Source organism: Castor canadensis, chromosome 1, assembly GCF_047511655.1.
Source record: "Castor canadensis chromosome 1, mCasCan1.hap1v2, whole genome shotgun sequence".
In the NCBI taxonomy this organism is placed as follows: domain Eukaryota; kingdom Metazoa; phylum Chordata; class Mammalia; order Rodentia; family Castoridae; genus Castor; species Castor canadensis.
Window position 1 is genome coordinate 192,450,859 of NC_133386.1, and position 22,655 is coordinate 192,473,513.

The 22,655-nt window shown below is 33.9% G+C and overlaps 1 protein-coding gene and 1 pseudogene across 1 annotated transcript; one reads left to right on the top strand and one right to left on the bottom strand.

Moving 5' to 3' along the window:
- Positions 1-973: 973 nt before the first annotated feature.
- LOC109702627 (olfactory receptor 8K3-like) lies at positions 974-1,915 on the top strand. The gene has a single exon (XM_020187925.2). It carries the CDS (start codon positions 974-976, stop codon positions 1,913-1,915), a length of 942 nt encoding a protein of 313 aa, XP_020043514.1.
- Positions 1,916-14,946: 13,031 nt separating this feature from the next.
- LOC109702630 (olfactory receptor 5J3-like) lies at positions 14,947-15,900 on the bottom strand (annotated as a pseudogene).
- Between the last annotated feature and the right edge of the window lie 6,755 nt (positions 15,901-22,655).

The following is a 22,655-nucleotide window of genomic DNA, read 5'->3' on the forward strand; positions in this document are numbered from 1 at the left end:
GGAAATGAATATGTTGTAAATGTTGTTGTTTAAAATGGTAATGTTGGGGCCTCTACATGTTGTTCTTACAACATCCCATTAAATGCATAAAATATCATAGTGGAGTGATAATATATGTTAAAAATGAAGCACATAAGAAAATGAGAATATCATTTAATATACTGAATTACAGTGAAGAGAAAGTAAGTAAAACTCTTCAGTGAGTTAGCAATGGCTCTGGTACTGAAGTTGCAGAACTGAAAGGCAGAAGTCTAATACTATAATACTTATCCTATTATACAGCATAACACTGTAGTAATACTATAATCTCTTTTAAGAGTGATACACTTTGACAAATTCTATGTAGTTTTAATGGAAATCATGTAAAAAAATCAAGATTCTTAGTTTAGGTCAGTATTTTTCCTAATGATGTACTAGTGAAAGAGTCACAGAGGAATTACATATATTTTGTATTAACTATTGACATATGAAACAAAAATGAAATGCCACTGTGTACTACATGTTGTAATGGTTCTAAATTTGGTTTTAGGTTCTGCAATAGAAAAGAATCATTTAAATCACTTCAAGCCATTACATTTTAAGTATATATAACATATAAGCATATATAATATATTCATAGTAATAACATATATGATAAACACTAGCATATATCATCTACAATATATGTATGTGTGTGCATATGAAAATAGCAGAATGAAGCCAAAAAAAAGCTAAAACAGGACAGGGGTCCAAGGAGGGTACTTGAGAAAGAGTAGAATAGACGGGTTGAATTTGGTCAAAGTACAATATGTGCATGTGATAAGAATCACAGTGAAATCCCTTTGTATGATTAGTTTATGGTATAATGTTGTGCAAAAATCCAAGCCTATCAAATCACTAATAGTTTGGATACTGACATTTCAACAGGTGAAACCTCCTGAAACCCCATGTCTTTTGATAATTCTTTTTACAATAAGTTTCCTGAAAGGCCTGGATGGAGAAACGGAACCATACAGTGCTAAGCGAATTCATTCTGATGGGCATCACAGACCACCCTGATCTACAGGCTCCCTTCTTTGGTCTGTTCTTTATCATCTATGTAACCTCAGTGATGGGAAATTTGGGCATGATCACTCTCACCAAGATGGACAGCAGGCTACAGACCCCAATGTACTTTTTTCTCAGACACCTGGCTTTCATTGATCTTGGTTATTCAACAGCTGTGGGACCTAAAATGTTAGTAAATTTTGTAGTGAATCAAAATTCAATCCCTTACAACTGGTGTGCCACACAGCTAGCTTTCTTCATCTTCTTCATCATTAGTGAACTTTTTGTTCTGTCAGCAATGGCCTGTGACCGATATGTGGCTATCTGCAACCCTCTGCTCTACACACTTGTCATGTCACAAAAAGTGTGCTGGGTACTCGTGGCAATACCCTATGTCTACAGTGCCTCTCTCTCTCTGATAACCACCATAAAAATTTTTATTTCGTCCTTCTGTGGCTACAATGTCATTAGTCATTTCTACTGTGACAGTCTCCCCTTGTTGACTTTGATTTGCTCAAGTACACATGAAGTTGAATTGATAGTCTTGATCTTTTCAGCATTCAATTTGGTTTCATCTCTTCTAATCATCCTTGTGTCCTATATTCTGATCCTTGTGGCCATCCTCAGGATGAACTCTGCAGAGGGCAGGCATAAGGCTTTCTCTACTTGTGGGTCTCACCTGACAGTGGTGGTTTTATTATATGGGACTCTATTCTTCATGTATGTGCAACCCAAGTCCAGTCACTCCTTTGACACTGATAAAATGGCCTCTGTGTTTTACACCCTGGTCATCCCCATGTTGAATCCCATGATATACAGCTTGAGGAACAAAGATGTAAAATGTGCTCTACACCGGATGTGGAAAAATCTCTGCAAATTTTCTACTTAAAGTTCAATATAGTTTATATCTATATCAAATCGAATTCTAGATAACTGTTTGTTATATATGCTTAGCCTTTAAAAAACACTCCTTTTAAAGACATGGAAATGCAAATGTGAACTCTTCATTTTCAACATACAGATATTCAAGAGCTGATTTTCCTTTGGGTATTCACTTTTATTTGTCCTCAATTTGGTGCCTGAAGCTTGTGTCATTGCTGTCACATTGCCAAAAGCTTAAGTTAGAATTGAAAAGATGCCTTCATAGATGCTTCTCTCATCACAATTTCTTGGGTAAAGGCATCCTGTGTCTTAAAAATAAATTTTTACTTTGGGTTTCACATACTGTTTAATTCCAAGTGCACATCATACTGGTATACTTACACTTAGAAGATATAAGTTCCTACTTTATGTTCTACACACACACACTATAGATATACTATAAAAAAAACTGTTACGGAGGTTCCTCAGAAAAACTAAAAATAAAATTACCATATGATCCTACTGTAATCACTCTTGGGTATATATCCAAAGGAACCAAAGGCAGCACACAATAGAGATATAGAGATCTCTGTACAACTAAATATATTGTGATAATATTCAAAATAGCCAAGTCATGGAATCAGTGTAAGTGCCCAAAAGCGGTTGAATGGATCAAGAAAGTGATATATATATATATATATATATATATATATATATATATATATATATATATATTTTAGTTAGTCTAAAGAAAGAACTGGTGTTGTTCACAGGGAAATGGATCAAACTGGAGATAATCATGTTAAAATAAAATCAGAAAGATATACATTGTACATTTTCTCTTACATGTGGAATTTAAAGGAAACAAATACATCAAAGTAGAAGAGGGGCTATTAGGGACAGAAAGGGGACGAGTAGTAGGGGATATGTGCTGTAAATATTATTAAAGTATCTGACATACATGCTGAAAGTGTCACAATGAAACCTATTATTTTCTATAATTTTATATGCTAACAAAATAGCATACAATAACATTTTATCTATAAAATTGTGAGTGTCATCTCAGAGTTCTATGAAAATACAATATTTACCTACTGATAGTATAAATATATATGTTAGTTTGAGGAAACAGAAATCAAAATATAAGCAGTGATTTTCATAAGACATAATTTATACATAAAAATCTCAAAGAATCTACATGTTAGACCTTTAAAGATAAGTAAAAATTGCAAAGTTGTTGACATAAGGTCATCACTTAAAGATCGGTTATATTGCTTCATAGAGAACAAATAAGTGAAAATTAAATTTAAAATACCAGATGTACTACCAATAAATACTAAAATGTTTAGGGAAAATCTAATAGACAATTTTGGAGACATCAATGTTGTAAAGTTTTAAAATATTACTAATTGATGAAAGAAAACATTGGCATAGCAATATACCATGTCCGTAAGTTGAAAGAAATAAATGGTGTGAAGTTGAAGTTCTCCATAAATATTTCTACAGATTTAATACAGTAACAACAATTCTAACAGAACTTTTAAAATATTCAAATGGATACCAAGATTTATGTTGAAACTCTAGAAGTATCTAGAAGTGTCACAGCAATATCTTAGAATTTGGAGGCCTTCCATAGCAGATAAGAATACTTCACATAATACTGAATTATTTGAAAATTCATGACATCAGTGCACATGATAGACATGAACAATAAAATGAATTAAAATAACGTACATAGTCAAACAACCATTGGTAATTTTAAACAAAATCTACAGCAGAATTTCATAAAGAAAGGATAGCATTTTGGCATATTGAAATAGGTTAGTTTTCCTATGTAAAACAATGAGAGTGAGTCATTTACTTTACTATATACAAAGTAAATTAATGACAAGTATTGAGTTAATGCATTTTATACACTTTTATTAGACACCTCACAATGTATACATGCATCAAAACCATGTAGAATAGCCATAATCAAGGGTAATAACAACAACAAATGCTGGCAAAGATGTGGTGAAACAAGAATCCTTATACACTGTTGATGGGAATGCAAATTAATAAAACCACTATGGAAAGCAGTATAGAGATTTCTCAAAAAACTACAGATAGAACACCCATATGATCCCGTAATATCACTCCTGGACATCCACCCAAATGAATGCAACCCAAGATACAGTAGAGACACCTGTACATCAATGTTCATCACAGCACTATTCATAATAGCTAAGCTCTGGAAACAACCCAGATGCCCTACAACTGATAAATGGATCAAGAAATTGTGGTACACATACACAATGGAATATTACTTAGCCACAAAGAATAATGACATCGGGTTTGATGGTAAATGGATGCAAACGGTGGGCATGATGTTAAGTGAAGTTAGCCAAGAGCAGAAGCACAAAAGCTGCGTGTTTTCTCTCACGCATGGAAGATAGATTCAAAGATAAACATAGACACAAGAACAAGCATGATCGTATACAAACTCAGTTATAGAAAATGCTTATAGCAGTGGAACTGCTCTATGGAACTTTGGAAAGAGAGAAAGGAAAAGAGAATGATAGAGCAATAGTAATATCACATACAACAAAATGTGAAAGTAGAGGCTATAAGGATGTGTATTGAAAGATTTTGAAAAGCGGGGGTTGGGAGGTGAAGAACAAAGAGTATTCACAGGGAGTAAACAGATCAAAGTAAAGCACACCCACAGTGGACATACATTGAGACAACCCTTTGAATGTCAACTCAAATATTAATTATGGAAATCAGAACTGTAAAATAGGCAGAGTGTGTGCGGGAAAGGGGGTATTAGTGGGGGCGGGGGGTAAAGGAAGGAGATTTAGGTGATGGTATATGTTTGATGACTTTCATATAGCTATATGAAACAGAACATGAAAACCTCTTGCAATTGCTTTAAGTGGAGTGGGGAGGGGGTTGGGGGTGAGAAATGATGGGGACAATATAAATAATGTGCAATGTAAGTCTAATTGAAATTGTCACTATGAAACTCCCCACATCGTGAATATATCCTAACAAAATATTTAAAAAGAAAAAACTTAATGTATAGAATAAATATATAAAATGGACTAGTCAACTAAACATATAAAAATTCAAAAGTTAATTAAGAAATGTTATCAATCTAAATATAAAAGCTAGAACCAGAACATTTCTGAAAAAAATGGTTAAATAATAACTTCATTAATTATGGTAAGGAAAGATATCTTAAACATGGTACATAGTAATAACAGAAATAACACTCTATTTAAAACAGACAAATAAATAACCCCATCTATGTATCAAAGTACACCAGAGGAGAAAGAAAAGGCAATCCTGAGAGAACACATTCTTAACACATACAACAAACAGTATGCTGATGTCAGTACTTTGAAAAAGAAAACACAAACAACCACAAAACAACAATCACAAAGTCTGAATCTTAAAATTAGTACAATATAGACAGTTAATCTACATGGAAAAGAGGAAAAAGTAATAAAGGAAGAAGTAATAAAGGAAGGCAGCTAAACAGTTCCAAATACCTAAATATATTTAAAAATTATTAATTACAAATACTGTGATATCATTTAATATCCATCAAAATTGCCAAAATTCAAAGATTTGGTGTTGGGTAAAGGAAGAAATAAAACATATCTTCTTAGGAAGTGATATGATGATGTATGTAGAAAATCTAGCATAACTGCCAAGGAAAAAATCTTTTGGAACTAAATAAAGTATAGTGAGTTTGTTGGATACAAGGTTAATATGCAGAAATCAATAGTTTTCCAATCAGTCAATAATGAACTGAATATTAAAAGCACAATATCATTCATATTAGCTTTTTGTAGGAATGAAATATTTTATTGGTATTTTTTCTCCCTATATAGAGAAGATATTTATGAGAAATCTTGAAAATTCTGATGATAAAATATAAAGAGAGGGTTACTTATGGATAGTGACTCACTTTTATAATGCCTGGGCATAAAATGAGACAAATATCTCAAAATGAGCTAATGCAAAAAGGGCTGGTGGAGTGACTCAAGTGGTAGAGGGCCTGCCTAGCAAGTATAAGGCCCTGAGTTCAACCCCAGTCATCAAATATTAGTAAAATATATACAACACAGATTTCAGCACTTTAACCACTTAAAGATTTTTTTAAGAAAAATTTTTATTATATATATATATATAATATTCTTTGTACAGGAGGGATTCATTGTGACAATTCCAAATAGGCTTATATTGTACACTTATATTTAATGACATAAAGATTTATAATTCAGTACCTAAATACTGTACAACCCTCACCCATATAAACTTCCAGAACACTTAATCCCCCATAGATAATTCTTATAGCCATTGAGCTGTCCCTATACCTTCTCCCTTCACTCTGCCCCTGGAAACCACTAGTCTGCTTTCCATTTGTGCATTTTCCTGTTCTGGATATCTCTGACAAACGGAATTGTGTAACATGTGGCTCTTTATGTGAAACTTCTTCCTATTAGCATAGTGTTTTCAAAGCTCATTGACATTGGCCATGTATCCATACTTTATTTCCTTCCTTATGAGGAGGCGAGGTGCTGGGGAATGAACCTCAGCCTCAACCATGCCTGGCAAGGCTCTATCACTGAGCTATATTCTAAGCCCCTGGTTTATTCTCATTTTACTTTGAGGAAAGGTTTCACTAAGTTGCTCATGCTGGCCTCAAACTCGTGATTCTCTTACCTCAAACTCTCAGGAGAATGCTGCCATGTCTGTCAATACTAGATTCTTTCTAATTCTGATTAGAATTCCATTGTGTATTATACCATACTTACTTATCCTTTCACGAGTGGAAGTTGAGTGGCTTCCAGTATTGGGCTATCACAAATAATGTTGCTTTGAACTTTCATGTTCGGGTTTTAATATTAATACCTATTGTTTTCAGTAATCTTTTGTATCTACCTAGGAGTGAAATTTCTGAGTTATTAAGGTAATTCTATGTATAACTTATTCATTAACTGTCAATATTTTGTAGTGTATGTGCCATTTTACACTCCAAAAAACAATGCACAAAGATTTTAATCCCTCCACATCTTTGCCTGAATTTGTAATTTTCTTTTATTCATTTTGTACTACAACCACCCTAGTGGGTGTGAATCATATCCCATATGCGTTTTCCTCATGAAGAATGACACTGGACGTATTTTCATGAAACTTTTAGTCTTTTGTAAGTCTTTGGTGAGAAATAGCTATTCAAGTTCTTTGCCCACTTTAATAAATGTACTTTATTATAAATTAGCAAATTAAAATTGTGCCTGTTTGTGGGGTACAGAATGTTGTTATATGTATACATAATTAAATCAAGCTAATTAACACAATTTCACCACAAATACTTTTTTTGGTGATACTAGAATTTGAACTCAGAGCTTTGCACTTGGTAGAAAGTTCTACCAGCCAAGCCACAACTTAATCCCTTATATTTATTTTTATATGAGAACATTTGAAATTTAGTCTCAGCGATTTCAAAAATACATAATACAAAAATATACTTCAAAAGTTATAATAAAAATTTTCATTATTATTATTATTGGAAATAGTATTGGAGATAGTTCAGCTTTTCACACTTCAGTGTGATGTTTTCTACAGGCTATACATAAATGCCTTATTGAAGTTCATTGTACCCTTATTTCTTCCATGCTTTTTTAACTGAATTTTTTTTCTTTATTCATTTATTCACATCTGCATACATTGTTTGGGTCATTTTTCCTCCCTACTCCCATGCCCCCTGTCCCCAACTCCCCTTGCTTCCAGGCAGAACCTGTTCTGCCCTTTTCTCCAATTTTCTTGAAGAGAAGACTTAAGCAATAATAAGAAAGACAAAGCGTTTTTGCTAGCTGAGATAAGGATAGCTATACAGAGAGTTTCCTAGCATTGCTTTCATGTAGAAATGTGTTACATCCCAAGTTGATTCATCTCTGGAAAAGAGACTACATGAAGCAGAAAATATTTTGGAAGAAAAGTTATCTCTTATTTTTTTTCTGCGTTTTTAAATACTATAATCCCAGATATACAAAAAGGTAAAATAACTCCATGTGAACAAAAAGAATTTGCCTCAAAGCACAACATGATCAAATTTGTGAAACCAATGATAGAGAAAACTCCTTAAAAACGGTCAAAGATGAAAGGTAATTACAAACAGATAAAGAAAATTTTACCACTGATGTCTTAGCAGAGATAATATGAGTCACAATACATCTTCGTATGTCTACCTATGATTATATACAACCCATTAAAATATCTTTCATAAATGCACACTGTAATATAGAATATTGCATAATCTTTTCTTATGTCCTATGAAGTCTTTCATTTACTCTTGTATTTGTTGTCTGGAATAATTAAACTTTAAAGAGAAAAAGGTAATGACAAGTCAGATAGCAAATGAGAAACTATATCTGAAGAGAGGAAGAAGATCAGGAATCATGAAAGAGTTGGCAGGTCAGCTGAAAATTATGGAGAAACACAAAAGCAAGAGAGAAAACCAGAGAATACCTTGGCTCCTTAAGGTAGTGAGGGGAAGGCAAAGACATAATGACAACTTAAGCCAGACAACTTGGCAACTGATTGACTATTCTAGAGGCAAGATAATCCCATAGTTCCTATTTTTGGAGACTTGTAAATAAGGAGTAATGAAGGCTCAGAGGGACTTGTAACTGCATACCACAGTGTCTGGATGGGAAAGGGCCATGACAAGAGGTCATGGAGAGGAAGAGGGTATGAAATGTCCTACTGCAAAGTTTAAGTAGCATGGAGGTTGGGACGCGAAGGGCACAGTGATTGAATACCCTGCTCTCCCAGGTAAAGAACCAATCCCATCACCCAGGGTGACAGCAGAAAGAGAGCACTCAGCTTGTAGCTAGCATAGTACTCAGCCTTCAGGACCTAACACCTGTTAAGTGTATTGGTTACATGTTTAGTCTGAAAGCCCCAAACACAGTTCCCTCCAAATTATGGCATTTCCACAGCTACTTCCCCAAACTCAGGGAGCTGAACTACAGAGTGGGACTTGAAAGCATTGAGACCATCCTCCAGAAACTACATCTTGCTATGAGTTTGCTGTCAGGTGGGACTGAAACTCAAGAAATCTGAATCATGTGATTTCCATAGCTTTATTCCCTTGGCAGGAAGAAGAACTTCTGGGTGTAGTCTAGAAGCACTGACCAGCAGGCAAAGTACCTCTGTCCTTTAAGCCTTTACCTGTTACTACAAAATTTAGTGCTCAGTTTTCTCTGCCCACTCTTTGACACATCTAGGGATCACTGAAGCTTGGAGCCTTGCTGCCGCTTGGTATAAAAACTTCAGGACTTGTGGAGCAAGTGGGAACCTGCTTGCCACACAGAATCTATGGCATCCTGTAGCCAACAGCATCAACAATTATACAAAGAAGGGAAGCTTCTATCGTTAAAGCATCACAGGAGCAGACCACAGACCCTTCTACAAGAAATTCCAGCTAGTTTTCTTTGATCTGAAAAGTGCTGGGTATCAGGCCCCAAGTCCTAAGTATGTGAGTGTATGCGTAAGTATGTGATTCTAAACCACACACACAGACCAGTAGTGAGAAATAGCACCTCTACCCTGCTACCACACAGTAATTCCTGAACATTTGGAGTATTTCAACAGAAGACTACAAGTGATACAAACTTCCAATCGATGAGCTGGCTTCCGAAAAGTAAATTCCAACCCAGAAACACAGAAACTATGTAAAAAACACAACAGGGCAACATGACTCCTCTAAAAGCCAAACTCCACTCCATTGGACACTAATCACAGCGAAGTAGGTTAATCAATAAAATTCATGATGGAAAAAAATAAATGCCTGAGAATACTAATAAATACAAGGATGCAAAAAAGTTAGATAATACAGGGTATGAAAGAAGAATTCAATAGAGTTATAGAAATCCTGAAATATTCTGAGAATGAAAAGTTCAGTAAGTCAAATTTTAAAAAAAGAAACATACTCCTCAATTGGTAGCCTCTCCAGTAAATACGATCAAATTGAATACAGAATATCAGGGCATGAAGACAAAATAGATATATTAAAACAGTTAGATAAAAATAAAGATAAAAAGACAAAGAAGTATGAATGAGACAACATGTAAGACTCCTGGGACACCATTAAGAGACCAAACCTAGAATTCATGGGTGTAGAAGGGGAAAAGTTAAAGGCATGGGAAGCACACTCAATAAAATGATAGCAGAAAACTTCCAACACTGTGAGAAAGAGATGGTCATTCAAGTAGGGAGACTTTAGGTTACATACCAACATGATCAGCAAAAAACTATGCATTCTATTATAATTAAAACATGGAGTGTACACACCAAGGAAAGACTACTGAAAGCTACAAGAGAGAAGCACCAAGTCACATATAAAGAAAGACAAACACATCCATCAGAATAACAGCAGATTTCTCACAGAAATTCTAAAATCAAGGAAGACATGGAATAATGTACATCAATTCCTGAAAAAAAAATAAAAAACACTGTCAACTGAAATTATTGCTTCCAACAAAGGATGCATCCTTCATAGTTGAAAGAAAAATGAAAATCATCCCTAATAAACAAAACCTAAGCATTTCATGACCATAGAACCATCACTGCCCAAAATACTTAAAGGAATCCTACATACAGAAAAGAAGGTAAACATAACCATAAGCATTCAGGAAAAGATAAATCAAATTAGATAAGATAAGCAAATGAATATTAGAATGAACAAAAAAATGACAAGAGTTACTACAAACCTTTCAATAGTAACTCTGAGCATTAATGGCCTGACTTCTTTAATCAAAAGATACAAAAACAAAACAACAAAAACATCCATTTGTGGCCTATAAGAAATATACCTTGCTAACAAAAGCCCAAACAGGTTTAACATGACAGGATGAAAGAAGATATTCTAAGCAAATGGAGCCTGAAAGGAAGGAAGACAAAAGATCATTCAATATTGATAAAGGGAGCAATCTATCAAGAAAATATAGCAATTTTCATATGTTCATATAGCGTGAACATATGCACACTGAACAATGTTACACCCAATTTTATCAAACAAATATCACTGGATATAAAAAGTGCAGATAGATTTCAACACAGTAATACTGGGTACCTTATTACCCCTCTATCACAGTAGAAAGGTCATACAGACAAAAAATAATTTAAAATTTTCATATTTGAATGACACTGTAGATCAAATACAGCTATAGACAGCTACACAGTATTCCACCGAACAGCCATACAATATATATTATTCTCAGTAGCCTAAGGAACTTTTTCCAAAATAGATCCTATTTGAGAACATAAAGTCAGTTGTAACAAACACAAGAAAATTAAAATAATGTTCTGAATTTTATCAGAACACAATGGAATAAAACTAGAGATCAACAGCAAAAGAAACCACAGAAAATACTCAAACACCTAGAGAATGAGCAATTCCCCTTTGAATGATCAGTGGCTCATCAAAGAAATAAGTAGGGGCAATAAAATTCCTAGAATCACATGAAAATGAAAACACAACATATTGAAACCTTTGGGACAATGCAAAGGCAGTGCTAAGAGGAATTTCGTTGATGGACATAAAGAGACTAATTACTTGATGAACAAAGACACAAAAATTCTCAACAAAATACCAGTGAACCAAATTCAGCAATAATTTTTAAAGATCATGCACCATGATCAGTTGGTTTCATCCTAGTGATGCAAGGATGTTTCTGTTTATGCAAATCAATAAATATAATACAGCCTATAAACAGAAGGAACAGAAAGTCACATGATTTTCTCAAGAGACACAAAAAAGTCTTGGGAAAAATCAATATCCCTTGATGATAAGTTATGAAGGAATTAGGAATAAAAGGAACATACCTCAACAAAAGAAAGGGTATATATGATAAACCTATAGTCAAGATCAAAATGAGGAATGCGATAAAGATGTCCACTTTCTCCACTCTTTTTTAATATAGTGCTTGAGTTCTTATCCAGAGGAAAAGATCCAAATACAACAATTGTACTGACCAATCCCATGTGTGTGTGTGTGTGTGTGTGTGTGTGTGTAGTGGCTAAGATTATAAGGATGTGAGGCCACACCAGTTTAAGAAATACTACTTAAAACACCAGAGTTCTGTAAAAGCAATTGGTTTTACATGAACTAAATTCCAAATTGGCATACTTTAAAAACAGAGAATTTTCTATCACTTATCCCCTAGAGATATTTTCTTATTCTGTAATAAATCATTGGATAAAGCTTACTTAGGTGGGGAGTGCCTTGTAAGCAAAAGAAAACCCACAAAGAGTTGGTGACACATATTTTTATGACCAATTTGAAAAGACTAAAATGTGTGGCAGATACTTCTCTAAAGTATTTTTGATGATGTAGGACAGGAGAAGTAGACCAAGTCTATAAGGGAGGGGAGGGCTTTAAGGTTAAAAAGAGCACTGCATGGATGATGAAACTTTGATGAAATCATGAGGGATTAAGAATAGTTAATCCTTGTGAGATAACAAGAGCAAAGGTAAGTACTCATTCCCCAAGATACCAAGATAATTAGTATACCATTTAATACATTTTAATATTGAAGAAATAGAAATCTATCAACGAAATATCACACAAAACATTGGATCAGGATTTTTTTTTAGGTAGATACGGTCTCTTTAATTATGAGGAATTAATGCAAAACACTGGAGAAAAGATGATTTTTTTTCAAAAAATTGTCCTGAAATATTTATATACACAAAAAAAGTAAAGGGAAAATATAATCTGTTAAAATGATAATAAATCTCTTATTAGACTCATGGCAGAAAATGTTATTCAAAAAAAGAAAAAAATGAACATCTTGACTGTGTTGAAATTCCAAACTTTTGTTGTCAAAAGAAGAAATAGTAAAAGGGAAGCTATGAAATGAAAAAGTATATGTACAAAACATGCAACTAACAAATATTTCACATCTTAAATTTGCACCTATAATCAATAAAGAGCTTATATCAAGAGTATTTTCTAAGTGAAAGAAAGTGCGCAAACAACCTTGGTTATGATCATTTATTTTACATATATTAACACACTCATTATTGAGAAATTCTTTTCTCTAATTAGTTTTGCAATTGTTTTAAGTGCTAACAATTTTCTGAATGAAGAAACTTCTTTCTTAATATATGGAATTGTTACTCATTTCCATGAAATGTCATTTTCTAAAGTCCTATGACCTTTTAAATTCTATTGAAAAGGTAAAATTTGTATTTACTAGTTCCCAAGTCAGGGTTTGTTAAACTATTTGTCTATATATATACAGAAAATGTCACTGTTTAAACATAGCCAAGTTGATAAATAAATCATCATCTTATGGAATACATAAAAATGCTAATGTGCAATCACAAATATACATTTACTACCACACATTTCAGTGTCTGACAGTTGTCATCTTTTGTGTATCAACTCCATTCATCAGAACACAGCTGGGAAATACCCAAACCATTCCATCCCCAAACCAGAAGTATAATCAAGAATACCTAAAAAGCACTGTGGCAAGTTGACTTTCTTGCACTAATTAACATTTTAACAATTATTTAAGTATTCTGCATATGAAGAAACATGAAAATGTATATGTGTAATTGAAAATTGTTCTCCATTAAGTCAAATATTTTACTCATGTTGAATACATTATTATTATGAACTATTGGTAACATGATAAATTTGAAGGTTTTTGTATTCAGAAGTACAATTTTTAGAATTCAAATTATACCACACATGAAATAACATCACAATTACTTCAAGCCAACCTATTCCTGTTGAGACATTTGTTGGGAACAGAATATGCAAAAGTGATAGCTTTTGTAATGAATTTTGGTGGTACTGATAGGAAAGAGAAAAAAATGCCTTTCCTTTTTAAAGGTTGTAGTTTTTCCTAGCATGTTGACTACTTTGCACAACCAACTTTGATCCAGAAAACATAAATTTGTCTAAACATTTGCTAAAGTATTTCCTTGGTTATAAACACCAAAGTTTCTTCTTTCATGGTATCAGTAGTTAGCAGAAACTCCAAAATATAAGAAAGTGTAGATAACATAATTTATTTTGACCTGCAAAGTCCATTGTAATATTATTCACAGTGCTTTTTAGTATAGATAAGCATTCTTAAAATGATGGAACTTTATGAAGTTAAAAAATCCAATAATTCATCTTTACAGAAATAAACCTGTAAGCACACATTAAATCCATCAAATGAATCTGAGTGCATTGGCACATACAAGCATTCCCAGCACTCAGGAGTCATTGAGAGGATTGAGAGTTCCAACCCAACCTGGGCTATAGAAAAAGACATTTTAAAAAAGTAATAACCCATGAAACAATTTAAAGACTTCTGATTTTTTAATCTGTAAAGAATATGAAGGAGATTCATGAATACAGAGACATATGAGAATGTTGCTGAATTTTGCTAGCTCTAAAATGGTTTCATTCCACATATAAATCTATGATTTAAAAAAATATTTTAGGAAGAGCATATTATTGCAAAGTGAACATTATTATATTGCTATATACAACACATCATTTTCCAAGGTGATGTCTAAACAGAAAGAAAAACAGACAAATAGCTAGAAGATAGAATATTTGAATTATAATCATAACATCCTATTTATTCAACCCAGAAATTTTACCAGTATTTAAAACTTAATTCAGATTTTAAACATAAAACCAAGTATCAGGTATACAATTATCTTAATCTTCTAGAATATAAAAATTTAAATTTTATAGAAAATCTACTGCTTTATATCACTAAAAATGCACACATATTCATTTCTTGAAATATTAAAATACATATCAAATCTTTGGTATAGCTGGTTGACTCAAATATTAATAGTCTAATATTTTAAGAGTGATGAATTCTTCTAAAATGAAATTGTGCACAGTCAATTCTAGTATTTAGTCTTGCCTCTTCATGTGAACAATGATTGTTGAGAGTGCAGTGATTTATGAAAACATTGAAACTAAGCTTCATCAACTTCATGTAAATGTTGGTAAGTGATTCTGGCTGGTAGAAAATTGCACAATTACTAATGACTTGAAATTAACATAAAAAAATGTTTTATTTCTAAGGCCATTTTTGCAGCATTTTTTACCTCTTTATTCCTGAGACTGTAAATCATAGGATTTAACTTGGGAATCACTAGTGTATAGAACACAGAAACCACTTTCTCTTGCTCTGCAGATTACTGGGAGCTTGGCTGAATGTAATTAAAACTTAATGTACCATAGAATATGGTCACTGGAGTCAGATGAGAGGCACAGGTGGAGAAGGCCTTCTGTCTGCCTGAAGCAGAGCGGATTCTCAAAATTGCAACAGCAATGAATATGTAGGAAATAGTTACAATCAAGAACGTGGCCATGGCAATGACTCCAGAGAAGATTAAAAGCAACAACTCATTCACGGAGGTATCAGAACAAGATAATTTTAGCAATGGTGGAGCATCACAGAAGAAATGACCCACAATATTAGGCCCACAAAAGGACAGTCTCCCCAAACTTACTGTGTGTGTCAGTGAGTTAATCATTCCACCTATGCATGACCCAATGACTAGCACTACACACTTTCTCTTAGATATGGCTGAATTGTAAAGCAAAGGGTTGACAATGGCCACATAACGGTCATAAGCCATCACTGAGAGCAAGAAGACTTCTGTGGTAATGAGCACTCCAAAAAACAAATGCTGCACTATGCAGCCAGAGAAAGAGATGGTTGCTCTTGCCACCAAGAAGTTGGTCAGCATTTTTGGTGCAATGACTGATGAATAGCAGGCATCCACAAGTGAAAGGCAGTTGAGGAAAAAGTACATGGGTATGTGAAGCTTTGCGGTGATTTGGATTAAGAGAATCATGCCCAGATTCCCTCCCAAGGTAACTGTGTAAATCACTAGGAATAACACAAAGAGCACAACCTTCAGATCAGTATGTTCTGTCAATCCCAAAAGAATAAACTCGGTAACAACTGTAAAATTTTCTTCAGCCATTGTTGTTCTTCAAATCTGAGGTGGAAAAGATAAGAAAGTAGGGCAGCTTCAGAAGAATCTGGTGCTTACTAAAATCAGATAGAAGCATGCATATACTTGTGTCCTTAGATGATAAAAAGTTCATTTTGCTGAACTTAAATATCCCCAGTTAAAATGCTAGGAACATTATTATATTGTCTCTTAATATTTTTGGTTATGGTTATGATTCAATCTATCAGAAAATATTTGAGAAAAACTTAGTCTCTCAAAGTTTCAATGTGTCCTTAATGTCTCTGCCTCTATTATAAAAGGTGAGGGGCTCCAATGAAATACACCATTGCTGATTGAAAGGAAGTTGTGAAATTAACTTTAAACTCTCCTTTGAAAACTTCATTTTAATATGAAAGGAGTTAATGGTAAGAAATGTAAAAGCAACTGTGCTGTTGACTCTGCAGTTAATCCAGAAATGTATTATTATGTGACCAGTGAATGATCAAATATTATGTGGCAAGAAGACTGATCTCAAATTATGTTACTCTTTAAAATGCAGCACTATTCACAATAGCCAAGTTATGGAAATAGCCAAGATGCCCCACTACTGACGAATGGATCAAGAAAATGTGGTATCTAACCTTAAAGCAACTGAGGCCAATAGGAAAAGGGGACCAGGAACTAGAGAAAAGGTTAGATTAAAAAGAATTAACCTAGAAGGTAACACCCACGCACAGGAAATCAATGTGAGTCAATGCCCTGTATAGCTATCCTTATCTCAACCAGCAAAACCCCTTGTTCCTTCCTATTATTGCTTATACTCTCTCTACAACAAAATTAGAGATAAGGGCAAAATAGTTTCTGCTGGGTATTGGGGGGGGAGCGGAAGGGAGTGGAGTGGGTGGTAAGGGAGGGGGTGGGGGCAGGGGGGAGAAATAAACCAAGCCTTGTATGCACATATGAATAATAAAAGAAAAATGAAAAAAAAAAAAAAAGAAAATGTGGTATCTATACACAATGGAATTTTATGCAGCCATGAAGAAGAACAAAATGTTATCATTTGCTGGTAAATGGGTGGAATTGGAGAACATCATTCTGAGTGAGGTTAGCCTGGCCCAAAAGACTAAAAATCGTATGTTCTCCCTCATATGTGGACATTAGATCAAGGGCAAACACAACAAGGGGATTAGACTTTGAGCACATGATAAAAGCGAGAGCACACAAGGGAGGGGTGAGGATAGGTATGACACCTAAAAAATTAGCTAGCATTTGTTGCCCTTAATGCAGAGAAACTAAAGCAGATACCTTAAAAGCAACTGAGGCCAATAGGAAAAGGGGACCAGAAACTAGAGAAAAGGTGAGATCAAAAAGAATTAACCTAGAAGGTAACACACACACACAGGAAATTAATGTGAGTCAATTTCCTGTGTAGCTATCCTTATCTCAACTAGCAAAACCCCTTGGTCCTTCCTATTATTGCTTATACTCTCTCTTCAACAAAATTAGAGATAAGGGTAAAATAGTTTCTGCTGGGTACCGAGGGGGTGGTAGGGAGAGGGAGGGGGTGGAGTGAGTGGTCAGGGAGGGGGTGGGGGCAGGGGGGAGAAATGACCCAAACATTTTATGCACATATGAATAATAAAACAATTTAAAAAAAATAAAGTGTTTCTTCTAAAATCTCATAATGGAGCTGGACACTCTGAGCACTCACACAGTTGTCTTGTTTTAATGTAGAAGTTTTAGAAGACTACATAGTTTATATGATGTTTAGAATAAATAAATTTTATATTTATTATTGTTCATGTTTTAGATAAATGCTTGTCTATGTAATGTACTTCATTATTTTTGTGATATGTATTTTGTATAGCATGTACATGCACACATAAAAATAAAACTTAAATGTGGATAACTACAATCAAATATTGGTCTTGAAAACTTTTTCATATCATTCACTTAATGCTAAATATTTGTGAGCATTTGTGGCCTTCTAAATTCAGTTTCCATTCCAAGTTTCAGTTGGTTAATACCTTTCATTCAAATATGAATCAATGTGCTTATAATTTAATACAACTCTCTCCTTTCTCTTTCTGCCTTTCTACCTCTGTCTCTCTCAGTCCAAAATATCATATAGTTAGTTAAGAGATTTGGCTTTAGAAATAAAGAAATAAAAATGATGACCAAATCAGTGTTACTAATTAATTTTACTCAATAAACTTCAATTGTCACAAAGGGAAATTGGGGCATTTCCCCAATTTTGGATTGTAAAATGCTGCTCTCACTTTTTAAATGTTGTTTTGGGAGATTAATTTTTTTCTTTCAGCTTTGTTATAATTATACATGCATTACATGATTTTAAATAAATAGGAGATACTGCATGCAAAACATTAAGAGTTTCTCTCAATGTGTAAAAAGTCCTCAATTTATAGACAGGTAATACAGATAGATGATAGCTAGATAGATGTATCAATAGGTAGATATATAGATAGATAAATAGATAGATGATAGATAGATAAGTAGGTGGTTGGGCAACATATTAATAGTAAAACTACAGGAGGAATTTTTTGCAGGAAAGTTGATAGTATAGACTGGCATATACCATGCAAAAGTTTTTAATCAGCAAATTGCATTCCTCCAATTTTAAATGTGTAATTTATATGAAATGTTAATTCAATGGAAGTGTAAATGGGTGCTTTATTATTTCCTATGATAAATTTTTAGCCCATACATTTTCATGATCTCTTATGCTGCTTAGAAACCACAAGATTATTTAGAAAAATACAAAAGTAACTTCAACAAATAATGCTAAACCTCAGCATTCAAACTGAGCACATTATTCCACCACATCTAAACTGTACAATAAATAGATAATAACTACATGCAAATATCTAGATAGAAATTTACATTAATTTAGTAAACATTATTTTTTAGTGTTGGAATTAGTCCCAATAGGCATATAAGACTTGTGTCTGTTCTCTCTGACAGTACAGATTACAGTACACCTCCATCATTGTTGATAGTTGTATAAATAAGAGCTCTCTTCTACCACTCTGTTTCATCCTTTTTAGATAATCAATTATATAATATCTTCTCAATATTATTCATCTGCTAATCCACTATAAGTAGTAGATAATTATATGTGTACTATTTATCTACTATACATAGTTTTAATTGCCAAGCAGAACTAAGAAGTGGAGATTCCAGGTACAATTTAAAAATTCAGTTTTATTGCTAATTCCTGGAATGCCCATCCTCTGTAATTTAATGGGGCATGGCAAACAGAATTGAATGATAATGTACACAATTGAACTAAGTGATTTCTAGTATTCTCAATTATCATATGATTCTATCAGATTAACATTTCTAAATAAGACACTGAACATGAAGTAATTCAAATGAAGAAGGAAAATATTTGCAAAATATGTATAGTTATCAAAAGAAAATATTTTAAAATTTCCAATTTAGAAATTTCATGCCCTTCTTTTTTTTTTCTTTTTTTCTTTTATTATTCATATGTGCATACAGGCTTGGTTCATTTCTCCCCCCTACCCCCACCCCCTCCCTTACCACCCACTCCACCCCCTCCCTCCCCACCCCCTCAATACCCAGCAGAAACTATTTTGCCCTTATTTCTAATTTTGTTGTAGAGAGAGTATAAGCAATAACAGGAAGGGACAAGGGTTTTTGCTGGTTGAGAATTCATGCCCTTCTGTATAGTTCCTTACCTTTCATTAAGATCAGTTTCAGTTAATAATAATATGGTATTCAGAGTTACTAAATGTTTTTAAAGTATATAACTTAAAATAACTGCAGGTAAAATAATTAGTGGTAATATTAAAAATTCATTCATGACAATCACAGAAAATAAACAAATAAATAAAATCTTAACATATTTTTCCTACAAAAGGACAAATTAGGATAGAATATCATATATAGCTTTTGTCAACCTCTAATGAACCTTTTCACAGCTTCAGCATTACATGGAGTACCAAATGAAATCATAGAAAATACTCTCTTTCTTAAGGGACTTTTGAATTTCCCATGAGTTATTCAAATCCCCAAAGTGTACAATTAACTAAAAACTATGAATGAACACTTGAAAATATCAAAGAAAATATGGGGCATTCTTGAATTCAGTAAAATATATACAAACCATAATTGAGTACAATTATCTCACAACTATGCATCACCTGGTTGATAAATGGTTAGTTATTACTTGTCTAATTACAAGATATACTTTTGTGCAGATGTGCAAGTTAAAAGTCTTATTTAGAAACAATGCAAAATATACACACATGTGCACATAAACAAATTTCCAATATCTAGGTTACTGATCTCCCCATTGAGTTTTCAATCTCTTTTGTTTTAGTTTAAAATGTAGTATAAACTTGGAAGAAGATGATCAAAGTAATACTTGACAATGTTATGGAACAGGCATTTTGTCACACATTAGAAATAAAGCACCTATCAAAAATGATTGATACTAAACAGTGCTCAAACTCTTAGCAAGAAGATGAGAAAAAAAGTTGAATTATCCTTTTTCATGGATAATATGACCCTATGCTTAAAAGACCCTAAAGATTCCAGCATAAGAGTTGTAGAGCTGATAAACACTTCCAACAAAGTAATAGGAGTCAAAATCAACAAACAGTATTTAGTTGCTCTTCTAAACACCAATAATGAACTCATAGAAAAGAAGTCAGAAAAACAATACTATTCATAATAGCCTTTATACCTAAGCATAAATTTAACTATAGCTATATAAGGAACTCTCAAGGAAAAATACAAAGTCCTGTAGAAAGAACTTGCAGAATACTCTAGAAGATGGAAGTTCACTCATGTTCATGGATTGGTAAGGTTAGTATTGTTAAAATGACCGTATTATCAAAACTTATCTACAGACTCAATGGGATCCCCATCTAAATTCCAATGATATTCATTACAGATACAAAAAAATCTTAAAATTCATTTTGATGCACAAAAGTTCCTGAATATTCAAAGCCACCTTCATCAAAAAAAAAAAAAGGAATATGGAAGTATGACAATAGCCTGATTTCAAGCTATACTACAGAGCTATAATAAAACAAAACAGCATGGCACTGTAACAAAACAGACACATAAACTAATGGAATAGTATGGAGATCTTACAGTAAAGCCTACACAGCTATAGCCACCTGATTCTTGATAAAAGTACCAACAATAGACTTGTTTTTCTGGACAGAATCTCACTCTTTTGCCTGAGGCTGCCCTCAGAATTCAACCCTCTTACCTATGCTTCCCACATAGCTGGGATTATAGATGTGTGTCACCATTCCTTATCTCAAAGGAAGCTGCTCTCTTTCTCTTATGTAGAACTTAAGTTAAAAAAAAGTGAAAGTAAAAGGGCGGAAAGGAAGGAGTGTTAGGGATATGGATTGATTTAGTCTGAATGTAATGTTGGCAAGAAATATCTCAACCTTCATTTATTTAAAGTAGAGTTTCATTGCAAGAAAATACTGGATTTCAACAAAGGATGGTGTGTAGGATCCACTCTTAAGCATAAAGAGGAAATGAAAAGTATGGACTATGATATCAAAATTTGAAGGAATTTTTGAAAATATAGCAATACAAAAAACATAAAATACAAAATAATGACTTCCGCTTCAGGACAAACAATGTAAACTAGAAAAACATGGAGAAATATACTTAAAGTGGAAATAAACAGTAGCAGGGACGAGGGCCCCCAAAAAGAAACAAGTCTGTATTCTGATAATGTAGCAGGGGGAAGGAGATAGCATAGCAGGGAGATAAAACTTAAAAATCTAAATGTGAAGAAGGTCACATAGCACTTGGAGTAAAGTAACCAATAGAGTTACGTACAGCCATGCATGGGGTAAATCTTGCTTTTTGTTTTTGTAACCTGCTTACAAGGGTATCTAGGTGATATCCCTTTGTTCTCAGGGCTCAGCATTTGGATGTGAATCTGCTGAGCCCCTGCCAGCATGCTAATAAATATTACTTCCCAAAAAGCCTTGGTTTCCTGTGTTTCTGTTTGAGATTCTTGTAACATTTATGGGGCTCATCTGGCACTCAGAGGAGAAGGTGATTTCACCTCCTTCTTGCTGGGACTTGGCATCCCCGGCTACTCAGGAGAGCGACAGTGGACAGTGGGCCTGTTGGTCAAATTGAGGGAATCACCTCCCCTGGTGTGTTGGAGAGCACATCTCAGTTGCAGAAAGGAACCTGGAGAAGGCTCAGGAACCAACTGGGAACCTTGCCCATCAGACTGCCAAGAACCCAGGTTTGAATAATAGGCCTGCCTTTGGAAAGCAGAAGGAGAGACTGGTCACCTCCCAGAGACCTCTGAGTAACCCTGTCTGGTGTTGAAACTGGGTATCTCAGGTTTAGGGATCAGGGTGAAAATGTATGAGATACCTCCAGGAATTTGTGTGAGACACCTCCAGCAATTGGAGTTGAGCTCTTCCCAGGAAATAACCACAACTGAGGTTAAAGAAGGGTAACAAAAATTCAATTCCAAAGAGGGAGACTCACAAGAGAAGAGATGCATCATCCACCATTCCACCAGATAGCCCCCTAGTTGTGGTTTAAAAAGTTTTACTGAGAGTGCACTCTAATTGTGTGTTTGTGTGTGTGTGTGTGTGTGTGTGTGTGTGAATTTGTTTACAGCATTGAGAAAAATTTAATTTACTTCTGGAATTCCAGTTTATCTTATGCATGCTTACTTTCTAAAACTTTTGTGTGTGTGTGTGTGTGTGTGTGTGTGTAAGCATCTTCAAAATGGTTCTTAA

Coding starts and splice junctions, on each gene's coding strand:
- LOC109702627 (XM_020187925.2), top strand. CDS start 974: ATGGAGAAACGGAACCATACAGTGCTAAGCGAATTCATTCTGATGGGC.